The following is a 13,555-nucleotide window of genomic DNA, read 5'->3' as shown; positions in this document are numbered from 1 at the left end:
TTTCTCACCAGAGTGTCTGTGTTTGTTGACCATGTCAGATCCTCGGTGATGTGGACTCCCAGGTATTTATACCCGCTCACCCTCTCCACAGTAGTCCCGTTAATCCCCAGTGGTGAGTACGTCCTCTGTTGTTGTACCCTCCTAAAGTCCACAATCAGCTCCTTAGTTTTGGTGACATTCATGATGAGGCTGTTGTCCTGGCACCAGAGTGACAGATCAGCAACTTCCTCCAGGTAGGCCTTCTCGTCGTTGTCGGAGATCAGGCCCACCACCACTGTGTCATCCGCAAACTTGATGATGGTGTTGGCGCTGAACCTGGCTACACAGTCATGTGTGTACAGGGAGTACAGTAGGGGGCTGAGGACGCAACCCTGGGGGGATCCTGTGTTCAGGGTGAGGGGGTTGGAGGTGTGTCTGCCCACCCTGACCACCTGTGGCCTGGCGGTCAGGAAGTCCAGGATCCAAGCACACAGGGGGGTGTTCAGTCCCAGCTCAATCAGCTTGCCGGCCAGTCTGGAGGGGACTATGGTGTTGAAAGCTGAACTATAATCAATGAACAGCAGTCTCACATAGCCCCCTCTGGCTGTCCAGATGAGAGAGTGTGGTGTGCAGTACCTGGGAGACAGCATCATCCGTGGATCTGTTTGGGCGATAAGCAAACTGCAGCGGGTCCATGGAGGAAGGGAGGAAGGCGCAGATGTAGTCCTTTATCAGCCTCTCAAAGCATTTCATGACCACCGAGGTGAGGGCCACGGTCGGTAGTCATTCATACATGCTGGAGAAGCATTCTTGGGCACAGGGACAATAGTGGATCTCTTGAAGCAGGCGGGGACCACGGACTCAGCCAGGGAGAGGTTGAATATTGTGGTGAACACTGGAGCTAGCTGGTTAGCACAGGTCTTCAGTACTCGCCCAGATATGCCATCTGGACCTGCAGCTTTCCTGGTGTTCACCCTCAACAGAGCCCTCCTCACACTGTGCTCGGTCACAGAGAGTGTGTGTTCATCCCCAGCGGTAGAACTCACCTCGGCTACGCTAACGGTGTTGTTGTTAGCCGGCGAGCTAGCGCTGTTGTTGCTAGCCTCAAACCGTGCATAAAATGAGTTCAGGTCGTCCGCTAGGGATGCGTCGGCACGGTGCAGTATATGTAATAAATGCAAAAAGCCAAAAGTATGCCATTTTGAACACAGCATACAGCATTGGACACACAATGAATAATACTAAATATTTTTCAGGCACATTAATTATTATTATTATTGGCCAAGCTGCGTAATTTGAGTGTATTTTGAAAAAGGTCAAATCCATCAACACGTGATGTGTTGCAGTAATTTAAACTGTGACCTTTTGGTTACCACCTTTGCACCCGGTTATGAATACAGGCTTTAGTTTGAACGTATTCACTTGGAGTGAAGTTTAATTATTAACCATGATACAAGTGAATGTCAGTTGAAGGCGACTCGGAGATTAAAATATATATTCTCTCTTATCTGCTGACGTTATGGAAAACGTCCTCCGGTGTTAATCGTGTTCGTTTTGCCGTGAGCGACCATAAAAAATGCAAAATCATTGTGTATCTTCAGTTAATGTGTCTGTTTGGAAGCCGCTCTGCAACTCTACAGCTCAGCTCTGTATTTTATGACTTCATCGCCCCGTGTGGCTGACCAATCCACTGTAGGGGATCCTATCATTCAAATTGATACTGTAAAACGTTTTTATTTGTTTCATCTTATAACTACTTGTGTAATAATTTACCCCAGCTCTGTTTTTTTTATTCCATCTTTTATTTCCTTCATGATAGATATATTAAATATATATAAATATTTATAAAAAATTATATATGTCAAATATATATATTAAACATATTTAAAATATTAATATAAATATATTAAATATATATATAAAAATAATTATATATAACAATATGCAACATATATATATAAATATGCAAATGAATTATCTTCCATAAAAAAAATGTTTTAATGCCAATCAAATGTTCGCTAAGGAAGTGTAGTATGCTTGAAAGAGTGAACTTTTTCTTCTTCTTTGAGGAATTTACACTTTGTTCTTAAGAGGTAATACAGGTGCATATATGGAATAACATGCCTCCTGTCGCAAAAGGCAAACATCGTAACACATGAACACATTAACTGCCGAATGGTCGCTCACACGATGCCAGCTGCTTATTAATCTTTCACCTGTTGCCTCTCTCTCTTTCCTTGGCTCAACGCCCCCCTTTATAAAAACGTGTTCCTGTATTCTGCAGTCATAACGTGAACAAAAAATGCTTTCATGAAGAGTGGGATGTAATTTGAGAAGATATACTTTGCAGATTTACATACAGATGTAAAGACAGGTGTTCCCTCTGGCACGAGTATGCGCCTTGATACTCTTAATATGCAAAACGAGTGGTGGCCTTCTCCTTCTTTCTGTTTTTTTAAAATGTATTTTTTTAAACGTGTAATGACGCGTTGGAACGCCGTCTCCCGTGTCTCGTGTCGTGTTTCCAGCGGAACAAAAAAAAGTCTCGAAACCGGAGATCAGAGCTCCTCCTCCTCCTCCGCTAGCCGCGGCGCCCCGCGGAGCGGCTCGCGCTCCCGCCCGCTTCCCGCCGCGCCGCTCGCCCCCGGCTCGGCCGTTTTCCTCCGCCGCGGCAGCAGCGCTCGCAGCCGGCCCGTCAGCCGCTGCGCCAGCCGCACCGACAGCGCCTTGGCCAGCAGCCGGGGCCAGCAGCTCTCCGCCGGCCTCCTCATGCCGCCCAGCTCCTGGATCAAACCCCGGAAGTCCCGGGGTAAGCGGTACCGCGGGACCCCCCCGAAGGCCTTCGGGATGTCCCTCCTGTGGCAAAGGCCCTGGAAGTACACAAGGGCCACTCCTTGACCTTTGCCCTCCTGCAGCGCCGCCTCCAGGCAGGCCAGCGCGGCGGCGAACACGGCCGCGGTCACCGTAGAGGACTCCCTCTGGATGTCTCGCTCCTCGCGTCCTGCGGCGCCCTCTCCTTTGCCTCTCCTCCCGTTCCATTTCGACTCCTCTCCCGCCTCGGCGCTCGTCTCCTCCGCTCCGCCGCCATCGTCCGCTTTCGTCCGCCCGTCCTTCTCCGCTCTCGTCGCCCTCTCCTCCCGCCACGCCGCGTAGGCCCTCGTGGCTTCGGGGCTCCAGACGATGAGCACCTTCCCGCGGGCCCGGCGCACCGCCTCCCAGCGCCCGTACAGCCAGGGCAGCGGGCCCAGATCCGCCACTCCGGTGCCGGCCGGCGTTTGCGAGCTCTGGGCCCACGACGCCATGTGCACTTTGGCGCCGAGGTCGCCCTGAAGGATCGAGGCCAAGGAGCACGCGGCCGAGATGTGGGCCGAGCGCTCCGACGAGCACACCAGCAACACCGGCTCCTGGACGCAGAGCCAACCTGGAGACGTTGGGGGAAAGACAGACTTATTCTTATTGTTTGTCAGCTGATTTTAAATTCACGAAAAAAAGTGTCCATTTAATTCTAACGCCTCTCTGTACGACCACGAGTGAACTTGACTTGATGCTCAAGGTCAATCCCACCAGATAAGAGATTCTCTAAAGCAGGGGTGTCAAACTAATTTTCACCGTGGGCCACATCAGCATCATGGCCGCCCTCTTAAAGGGCCAGTACTGAAACACTGTGTAAACTCCTCGAACATATTGTGAATTAACTCTCTTTGCATTTGATTATTGTTTATTTGAGTGTAGAAATATTGTACATAAGAAAATGTCACTAATATTACAACATAAATCAATTTAATTTGAAACCTTCAAAATGAAAGCACTGGAAATGTTTCTTCAATTTCTTTGAGAAAAGGGGATCACGTGTCTTTCAAGCCGTCAGGGGCCACATGAAAAGATGCAGCGGGCCGGATTTGGCCCGCGGGCCTTGTGTTTGACACCTGTGCTCTAAAGGGTCTCTGGTGCTCAGAAACAATACCAGGTCTGTCCACAGGGAGCGCCAAAATCAACTCCGCGGGAAAGTTCCTCGAAGTAGCTTCACGAGTGTAAATGTATCAAAGTTAGAAGATAATAATCAAATGAATCCATTCGTGGAATTAAATTGATTTACGACCGAAGCAGAACAGAACAGAACCAACCTGCCGCTCCGCTCTTGGCGAGGCGCCGGATCAGAACGCCGAGCAACGCGACAATAACCAGGAACACCGGCGCTGCCACGGCAACCAGGCCCCATCGGAGGTGTGTGTCTGGAGAGACAGACGCGTGTGCGTTTAGTTTCTGTAGGATTTGTGCATTCATGAACTAATGCACAGGCTCGAGCTTGTGTGTGTGTGTGGTTGTGTGTGTGTGTGAGTGTGTGTGTGTGTGGTTGTGTGTGTGTGTGTGGTTGTGTGTGTGTGTGTAGACTCACAGTCCGGACAGAGAACTCGTCGACCAAGTAGAGCAGGATGTGACCGCCACACCTGCAAGGAGGGCAGATTGGACGAGTGAGAGGAGAGAGAGAGAGATGGAGAGGAATGAGAGAGAGAGGGGGGGGAGGGGAGAGAGAGGTAGAGGAACGAGAGGGAGAGTGAGGTAGAGAGAGAGAGGGAGAGGAAAGAGAGAGAGAGAGAGGGGGAGGGGAGAGAGAGGTAGAGGAACGAGAGGGAGAGGAAAGAGAGAGATGGAGAGATGGAGGAGGGAGGGGAGAGTAAAGAGAGAGAGATGGAGAGGAGTGAAAGAGAGAGAGAGAGAAGGTGACGAGAACAACTTCCTCTCCTCGTTCCCTTCACCTGCACACACGGCTCCTCGGCAACCAGGAGAAGAGGCACATTAATCGTCGCGTCGGCAGAATTATTCTCCTGTAGAAATGGATGAGAAGAGGCTGAACTGTTCGCCCGTCAACATCACGAATACCACAGGTGTCAAACACAAGGCCCGCGGGCCGAATCCGGCCCGTCACGTCATTTCATGTGGCCCCCTGACGCCTTGAAAGACATGCGAAGAAAACTACCCCGTGCTTTTATTTTGAAGGTTTCAAATTAATTGGATTCATGTTATAATATTAGAGAAATGTTCTGATGTACACGAGTTCTAGATTCAAATAAACAATAATCAAATGCAAAGAGAGTTATTTAACAATATGTTCTGGAGTAGTTTACACAGTGTTTCGGTACCGGCCCTTTAAGAGGCGGCCGTGATGCTGATGTGGCCCACGGTGAAAATGAGCCGGACGCCCCTGACGTGGACCGTCTCGTTCTCGAACACGTCCGTGCGCTCACCGTCGTCGCCGAGTGGACTCGCCCCACGGGAGAGCACCCCCTCCCCCGCGGGACACACAGCTGGGCGGAGAACGCCGCGGGAACCGAGGAGGAGAGGTACAGGTACACGCTCCTCCGGCCCGGGCCGAGGGTCACCTCCCACGAGGACATGTCTGCGAGAGGGACGAGGAGACGCGAGAGTCGGGAGACGGAGACGGGGGGGGGGGGGTCATCCTGTTTGACTCACCGGCATCAAAGGGGCAAGAGATGTGTTCGCCGCCTGGGAGGGAGAACTGTGGAGAGGAAAACAGATTTTTTTTTTTTTAAGTGATATTCTGCTCACGAAAGACAACTGGACTCGCTCACTTTTGGTTGAGTCTCACCCGCAGACACATCTGAGGGTGTTTGTCCACCGCAGACGTGTTGACCACCTGTGGAGGACACACGGGGGGGGAGGGGGGGGATTCATTTACAATCTAAATCTTGTAGTTCAAGCTGAACTTGAACTTGCTCTTTAATACAACGAGTTAGTTATCTGACTGAAGTGAAATGACTTTGTATCATTTCTAATTCTTAAAATAATTTATAAAAATCCTTTCCTATTTATTTATCATTTTTCTATTGTGTGTGTGTGTTAGAGGAAATATCCTCTCTGTATTATTGCCTGTCTTTTTTTTATTTAATTGTTTTACCTTCTTTTACAATTTGCTATTAAAAGACACAGCATGCTGTAATCCGTATTATTTTAGATAACTTTTGTGAGATATCTACAAATTCCCACGCGTTGCATTACGTGGGAAAACATCCCCCCCCCCCCCTACCAGGTCAGCTCCATCTCCCATCTCCTCCAGGGTGGAGTTGAGGACCGGCGTGCAGAGCTGTTCCCGGCGCCTCCAGCAGAGGGAGGCAGAGAGCTCCAGGTCGCGGGCGGCGCACGGGGAGCTCCACGTGGCGCTCGCCTCGCGCAGCGTGACCGAAGAGGAGAGCCAGACGTCTCCCACGTCTGTGAAGGCAACGAGAGAGAGAGAGAGAGAGAGAGAGAGAGAGAGAGAGAGAGAGAGAGAGAGAGAGAGAGAGAGAGAGAGAGAGAGAGAGAGAGAGAGAGAGAGAGAGAGAGAGAGAGAGAGAGAGAGAGAGAGAGAGAGAGAGAGAGAGAGAGAGAGAGAGAGAGAGAGAGAGAGAGAGAGAGAGAGAGAGAGAGAGAGAGAGAGAGAGAGAGAGAGAGAGAGAGAGAGAGAGAGAGAGAGAGAGAGAGAGAGAGCAACATGGCTGACTGACTGAGCCACGTCGATGAGAAGAACGCCCAGGGAGACAATGTGAAGCTACGTGCTAAACTAACGAGACACGGTAAAGGAAACGGGAACGCCAATTTCCCCGGATTATTGAACTGTTCCGCTGATTTACATGTGAACAAAATGACATTTGAATAGTTCGACGGAAACGACGTCCTCTACTTCTACTTCTGTGGCGTCAGCTGAAGGGAAACGGTGACACGATGAGGGCCGTGCGGTTGTATTTGGGCCAGTTGTATTGTTATCGCAAAGTTCACACACACACACACTTTAAACCCAAGCTATCTGCATGGCTGGATACCACAAGGGAGGGGGCTGTGTCTGTATATCTGTTAATATACCTCGTCTTTTTTAAAATGGCGATGGGTTTTACGCGACCTTTGAGACGTACGGGAGGCACTAAAGGTCGCTAAAGGTCAATGTTCAATCATCGACGCCTGTGTTTCATGTTTCATTTATTCTTTTTTTAATTTGTATGTCTGGTTTTAAATGAGAAATGTCCCATCTTAATGTTTTTATACGCGTTTTTACTGCTGTACCGATTTAATTTCGTTTTTTTTTTACAATGTCGATAAACCTCACAACACTGTTGCTATCTGGTAATCTAGTAATCTGACCCGCCTGCAGGAAGGAGGATAACCGCACAATCTTAGGTCAATCTTAGGTGTTTGAAGTGTGTGAGTATTAATACTCTGAGTGTGTGTGTGTGTTAGAAATGGCGTGAGGAATAAGGCGTGGGATCTGAAAAAATAATCTTGATAAAAAGACTGCAAGACGCCGCCCAGCAGACGGGAGGGGGAATACCCGGTTTGTCTTTAAAAAATTGGTAAAATTGTCAAAAAACTTTCCCTGCGAGATGTTTTTTATTTTTATTTTTAATGTTCAAATCTGACGCGACTCAGGCGTCACGCTCACCTGAGAGGCTCTGGGTCAGAAACGGGCACTTCACGCGGCGCTTGGAGTCCGTGCGGGCGTAGTACACCTGTCAGGGAAGGAGAATAAAGACGTTTACCATCTAATGTATTAGATTATTATTATTATTAGATTATTATAATGTAAATACGCATCTTTATATAGAAGACACGGAGCTTAAAGTACCTGCACACACACACAGGGCAGCAGGTACGGGACGGCGAGGAGAGCGACTCGGGACACGGACGAATCGATCTGGAGAACGACAACGTGCGTTTAAACTTTAAACAAATAAAAGGAGCGCCGGCGTTAAACGTGTTGCTGAGACTTGCAGTGATGGGAGGGGGCGGGGCCTTCGCCGTGCACACCGTGCCGTATTTCCGGTAACACCACCTGGCGTGAACTTTGTCTCCGGGCTGCACGGTGACAGAGATGGATTTAGACGACTGGTTCACGGACAGATCGAAGTGTGGGACGGGATCTGATGACACACACACACAGACACACACACACACACACACACACACACACACGAGTCTGTGAATCAGATGCTGTGGCTTTTGCAGTGAATCGTGGTGAAACATGACCCCTCGTGTGTCACCTGGCACTTTGTAACTGACGCTGCAGCTTCTCTCCCTCGTGATGAAGGACGCAGAAACAACAGCGTCCGCTTCGGCCTCCACACAATTATGTACCAGCTCCCACTGTAAAATAATAAATAATAAAACAAAATAAATGAAATAAATAATATTAAATTTCAATTAAATTACAAACATTAATTTACAATAATGTATTTACAAAAATGTATTTACAAAAATAAATGAAATAAATAAAATACACCATCATCAACATCGACACGTCTTAATGTTAATTAAATAAATAATAATAAAATAATAATACATTTACAAAAATAAATAGAATAAATAAATAAAATAAATAAATACACCATCATCAACATCGATCTGTCATTATAGGAGAACATGTTTGAGCCGAATCCAGAGAAAATAAAAACTTGTCTTACCAGAGCAATGCCGTCTCTGCCTCGTCCTCCGTGACACTTGACGCATGTTACGCCCGGCCTCCTCTGATTGTCACACTGAGAAAGAATAAAGAATAAAGACAGATGACACCGTGTCCCACCCTTGTTATTTTATACCAGCGGGAGCAACAACAAAAAAACACCTTTATTTGTTTCCTCTTCTTCAAGATGGGGCTAATTATCTGTAATTCACTCGTCAGGCCCGAGGAGAGGACTTCGATCTTCGGGGCCTTGCTGAAATCTGGTGGGGGAGGAGGGAATGACAGCTTTAGAGGTGATTTGGGAACGCGCTCGATGGACTCCGACAGCGCCGTGGTTCTCCCATACCATCGGCCCTCAGCGCGACGCGGACGGTGACGCATTCAGAGTAGACCCCCCCGGAGGCCGCGGGGGTCAGGCCGGAGGTCAGCTTCACGGGACAGCTCCCCTCGGCCTGATCTGCACAGAGAGGGGAGGAGAGTCAGTGCAGACCCACGGGAGAGGCTTCCAGTGCCACTGTGGGGACTCCCAACTCACCAAACGTACCATTTGGGATCCCGCTTCCTCCTTCCTCCTTCACCTGACGTAAATCCAATAAAAACTAATTAGTTTAAGAAAGGGAAAGCGTCTGGATTTCCACCCCCACTTATATTCATGCATCCCTCATTGAGATATTAACAGCTATCGAGTCGGTGTAGAACTCACGTGACATTGCGTGGCGCTCTCCAGCAGCAGCGGGGCCACCACCAAGGCCACGAGCGCGAGCGCGACTGCGGCTGCGCGGCGTCTAGGACTCATTTGGCGTCGCGCGAGGAAACGTTCCCATAATATATATTTTTTTTAAAAGCCTCCAAGAGCCGCGGACTTCCCGGTGCTGCGTTCAGGGAACCTGTGTGCGCAGCGCGTCCCCGTGAGCTCCTCGGCGGGTCCCCGCGTGGAGACGACAGGTGTTCTCATTCCTGTTGTCGGCACTCCCCGAGTGCGTTGGTTTCAACAACACACACACACACACACACACACACAGACACACACACTTGTGTTTCCCCCTCAGCTCCGCCTCCCGTCAACCATTTACTTTCCAGAGAAAAATAATAGAACAGAAAAAAAGAGAAAAAGAATCCTCCCACCCTCACCACGGAAGTGATGGGGAGGCTTTCCTCTGTCACACACACAGCAGATAAGAGCCTTCTTTAATTATTTGTTTATGATTTAATTTGACCTGGACCCCTCCTATATCTTTATTAATGATTTAATTTAACCTGGACCCCTCCTATATCTTTATTAATGATTTAATTGAACCTGGACCCCTCCTATATCTTTATTAATAATTTAATTGAACCTGGACCCCTCCTATATCTTTATTAATGATTTAATTTAATCTGGACCCCTCCTATATCTTTATTAATGATTTAATTGAACCTGGACCCCTCCTATATCTTTATTAATAATTTAATTGAACCTGGACCCCTCCTATATCTTTATTAATGATTTAATTTAATCTGGACCCCTCCTATATCTTTATTAATGATTTAATTTAACCTGGACCCCTCCTATATCTTTATTAATGATTTAATTTAACCTGGACACCTATATCTTTATTAATAATTTAATTTAACCTGGACACCTATATCTTTATTAATGATTTAATTGAACCTGGACCCCTCCTATATCTTTATTAATAATTTAATTTAACCTGGACACCTATATCTTTATTAATAATTTAATTTAACCTGGACACCTATATCTTTATTAATGATTTAATTTAACATGGACACCTTCTATATATCGTTGAATTGTCTTGTTGTAATTCATGTTTTTAAACGTTAAATGTTTTGTCTCATTGTGCGTGTATTGTGTAACTGTCATTGAGGATCCCCATGACAACGAGATGGGACAACTCAAGGGGTTATTTACAAGAATTTCCATAATAAATAGTGAAAACCCAAGTAATTGCAAGAATGGATAATATTTAATTTGCTATTTACCTCCCGCCTGTGGGGTGAGAATGCCCTAAAAGATGGTGATAGAGCACTTACCATGTTTTACATGAGAATAGGTGATTAAGAGCGTGATGAAGAGCGTGATGAAGAGCCCTCCAGGTTCTATACAAGGTGCCCTCCATGCTGGAAGACCTTCTGCGTGCTGCTTAAAATCAAAATTAAGAAATATATAAAGAGCACACATCTAGTCGGCCGCCAAGCTCGCACTCCTTGGTTAATCCGCTGTGGAGTCACCAGGTGATCTGCTCTGTGGTTCATTTCACCCGTTAAAGACAACATGACTGTGACCGCACACACACATCAACACAGTCTGACTCCTGGTGTGTGTCGTGGGTCTGATCATCTGTGCGTTATTGTGCGTTTACACCGAGCAGGCTGCAAAGATTTTGGATGCAAAACCAATGAATGAGGGCGCCCCCCCCCCTCCTCTTCCTCACTCCCCCGTGGCATTCAGAGCGCTCTGTTGAAACCACCGACTGATGACTGATGCTTATCGCTGGTTTCCAGTCACGTCCAGTCAGCACTTTTTCAGGACAGGAAGCAAGACGCCCTTTTTTTTCTCAGAGGTTTCTGGTTGAAGACATGTGAAGATGTTGTGGTGAGCAGGTGTTACAGTTGTGTGTGTGTGTATGTGCATCTATGCAAACAACAACAACAGATTGAAGTGTTTGTGTAAAGGCCGCCCCGACCCAGTAGAGCCGGTGTGTGCGGTACTGGGCCGTGTCGGTGGGCCGGTTCAGGAAACTAAAGCCGAGGACTCTGTCTACACGCTCACCGCCAGAGATTACCCATGATGCAACGCTCCGGCATCAGATGTGTGCAACACAGTGACGATAAAAGACGGGACGTAGGTTCAGTACCGACACAAGCCCCACCCCCTCCTCCTCGGACCACACACACACAGTTACCACGACAAGTTTAAAAAACTCAACTCTTTTTTTTTTATTATTAAACTTCTATTCTTTATGCAATCTGTAAATATAAAAAAAAGTTCTAAAGCCACCGGCCCGAGTCTAAGACGGGCCGTTTGGGTCTCGTCCTCGTTCCCCGTCGGCTGCGTGACGGGCGCAACGTCGGCGACAAAGGGAGAAAAACAGGCGACATGATGAACACAGATCGACGAAGAGGAGGACCGCACGATGTCTCGTGCGGGCCGGAGTGATTAGAAGTAGTCCATGATAAAAAAAGAACAAAGAAAAAGAAAGAGAGGGCGCTCGTTGGACCGCGAGCACGCGGAATAAATAACATCATCGTTGGCGACTGGCATCTCACGTTGTGGCCAAACACAAACCAGGAATATCGTGTTTTCTTTTCTTTCTGATTGGCGATTCTGAACCATAGCATTTCCCCCCCACTTACCCATCATAATTATTATTAATTCAATTTCAATTCTCTTAAATACAATATTTTACACGTCAGATTAAATACGGCTTTGTGTGCGTGATGTCCGAGGGCCGACGGCCTGGGCGCCGCTTCTTTTGCGTTTCTCTCCGGGTCCCCTCCGCTCCTCGTCTCTCGTGGTCTGCGATGGAGGGATGGGATGCGCTCTCTCGGCGGTGGAGAAAACTCCTCCGGCGAGCGCAGACGCCCCCAACAAAATGTGTGCGTGTTGTTGTCTGTTGTGTGTGTGTCGCTTAGTCACTGTCGCTGGTCTCGCTGCTCGGGTCCCCCTGCACCTTGCTGCGGTGCTGCATGGCCCGGTGGTAGGCCACCTGCACCGACTTGCGGATGTTGGACTTGCGGCCCTCCAGCATCTTCTCCTTGTCCAGCTCCTGGTCCACGCCGAGCGGCACCAGCTTGGAGCGCGGCAGCCACTGCCTGGAAACACACAGGGGGGGGGGGGGGGGGGGACTTTAGAGCAGCGGCTCCCAGACCATCTACTTATTGAAAAGGCACATTTTCAACAGACCACATCTAGAACTCACGAGCAGAGCGAATTAGTGCGTACGGGAAATGTTTGTTTACAGCCAACTTTGCATCATTTTTTCTTTAATGAACCGTAAACCGTAGACGTACGTTTGATAAACTGTGTTTTATTGATAATATGTAACCCCCCCCAAATTCCCTTAATAGATTTACACGTGTGGCTCAAACGTGAATTGCAGATATTAAATATGAAAGAATATAATCTGCAATTATACTCCGTCGACCCTGATCAGATTTCCTGCGGTCCACCCGGGGGGGGGGGGCGCTTTGAGAGGAGGTCCGCCTCCTGGACGACCTCCAAGAGAATCAGAGTGACACTCGCATCGTGTTTCAAACTTTTTTTTGAAAAAGCAGGCCGTGAACTTCTGCGATCATGCGACGCACGCCATGACCTAAAATGTGAGCCGTTTGATTTTCTTCTCAAAAACCACGTTCGACCCAATTCTGCTGAACGGCAGCTTCCTCTGAACTCCTGCCACAGAGCGACTTGTGAGCGACGCATGCGGGAACAACAGGAACCGGTTTTGCGTTTTACTGCGCTCATCATTTTCTGAAGACAGGATGTCAGCGAGAACAAACAAAGAAGAGACGGACTCGATGGCGATCGATTAAAAAACAAAACGAGTGAAACGATGAGCCGGAGTGCTGACCATGTTCTCTTGTTGTCAAAGAACAGGACCAGGAACAGGTGCTCCCGGGCCTCCTGGGTCATCTGCTCGCCCAGCTTCAGCACGTCCAGCGGGGGCACGGGGATCGGCACGCCCCGGTGGAACACCCCCTCCCTGGGCATCTTGGGGTCAATGATCTGGAAGAAGGCAAGAGGAGGGGTCAGACATTCAGGCATCCGCCCGGCAGAAGCTCCCGAATTTGGTGCCGTTTTGCAGGGTCCACTTGTGCGTCTCACCAGAGCCGGGTAGGAGGGGTAGCCTCTGCACTTGGCCCACACCAGGTCCAGAGCTACGAGAGAAGAATAGTCGTCAAGAGGTCGCCCGGCAGCCCGACCCCCCCGACCCGCGCTTTGCTCCGCGTTTAAGACGAGATGTGACGATAATCTGGTGGCGCGACGGGGGCCGCCGGGCGCGGCGAGAGCCGGCCGGGGTTTGAGCTCGAAAGGTCAACACTTCACCTCATCTGCCCTTTTTTGTTTTTACGTTTCATTTCCCCTCCACGTCTTAGGAAGCCACGACAGCAGCCGCCTCGTGT

General features: G+C 48.6%; 2 protein-coding genes across 6 annotated transcripts in view; both read right to left on the bottom strand.

The window, feature by feature from the left end:
• Window positions 1–1,953: 1,953 nt before the first annotated feature.
• On the bottom strand, window positions 1,954–9,507 carry LOC130198994 (uncharacterized). Of its 3 annotated transcripts, none has more exons than XM_056422141.1 (17): window positions 9,132–9,507; window positions 8,964–9,006; window positions 8,775–8,885; window positions 8,591–8,688; window positions 8,430–8,504; window positions 8,010–8,112; window positions 7,741–7,889; window positions 7,595–7,663; window positions 7,412–7,478; window positions 6,026–6,207; window positions 5,588–5,635; window positions 5,452–5,497; window positions 5,226–5,377; window positions 4,737–4,805; window positions 4,376–4,427; window positions 4,104–4,211; window positions 1,954–3,400 (listed from the first exon to the last, which is right to left on the bottom strand). In XM_056422141.1, exons 1-17 carry the CDS (start codon window positions 9,222–9,224, stop codon window positions 2,538–2,540), a joined length of 2,328 nt encoding a protein of 775 aa, XP_056278116.1. In that variant the 5' UTR covers window positions 9,225–9,507; the 3' UTR covers window positions 1,954–2,537. The 3 variants fall into 3 exon arrangements, with proteins under 3 accessions (XP_056278116.1, XP_056278117.1, XP_056278118.1); XM_056422142.1 differs by having other exon boundaries at window positions 8,973–9,006; XM_056422143.1 differs by lacking the exon at window positions 6,026–6,207 and having other exon boundaries at window positions 5,571–5,635.
• A 1,836-nt stretch (window positions 9,508–11,343) lies between these two features.
• brpf1 (bromodomain and PHD finger containing, 1) overlaps window positions 11,344–13,555 on the bottom strand; it is a 20,224-nt gene continuing 18,012 nt past the window's right edge. For 2 of the 3 annotated variants that reach the window (XM_056422138.1, XM_056422137.1), the window contains 3 exons: window positions 13,257–13,309; window positions 13,003–13,157; window positions 11,344–12,244 (listed from right to left, as the gene is read on the bottom strand). In XM_056422138.1, the coding sequence (XP_056278113.1) occupies window positions 12,061–12,244; window positions 13,003–13,157; window positions 13,257–13,309 (392 nt within the window). In that variant the 3' untranslated portion in view covers window positions 11,344–12,060. The other variant, XM_056422139.1, reaches the window with a different exon arrangement.

The sequence above is a fragment of the Pseudoliparis swirei genome, chromosome 9 (assembly GCF_029220125.1).
Source record: "Pseudoliparis swirei isolate HS2019 ecotype Mariana Trench chromosome 9, NWPU_hadal_v1, whole genome shotgun sequence".
NCBI classification, from domain to species: Eukaryota; Metazoa; Chordata; class Actinopteri; order Perciformes; family Liparidae; genus Pseudoliparis; species Pseudoliparis swirei.
Note: the sequence above shows the minus strand (reverse complement) of the source record. Positions and strands in the feature narration are given on the sequence as shown.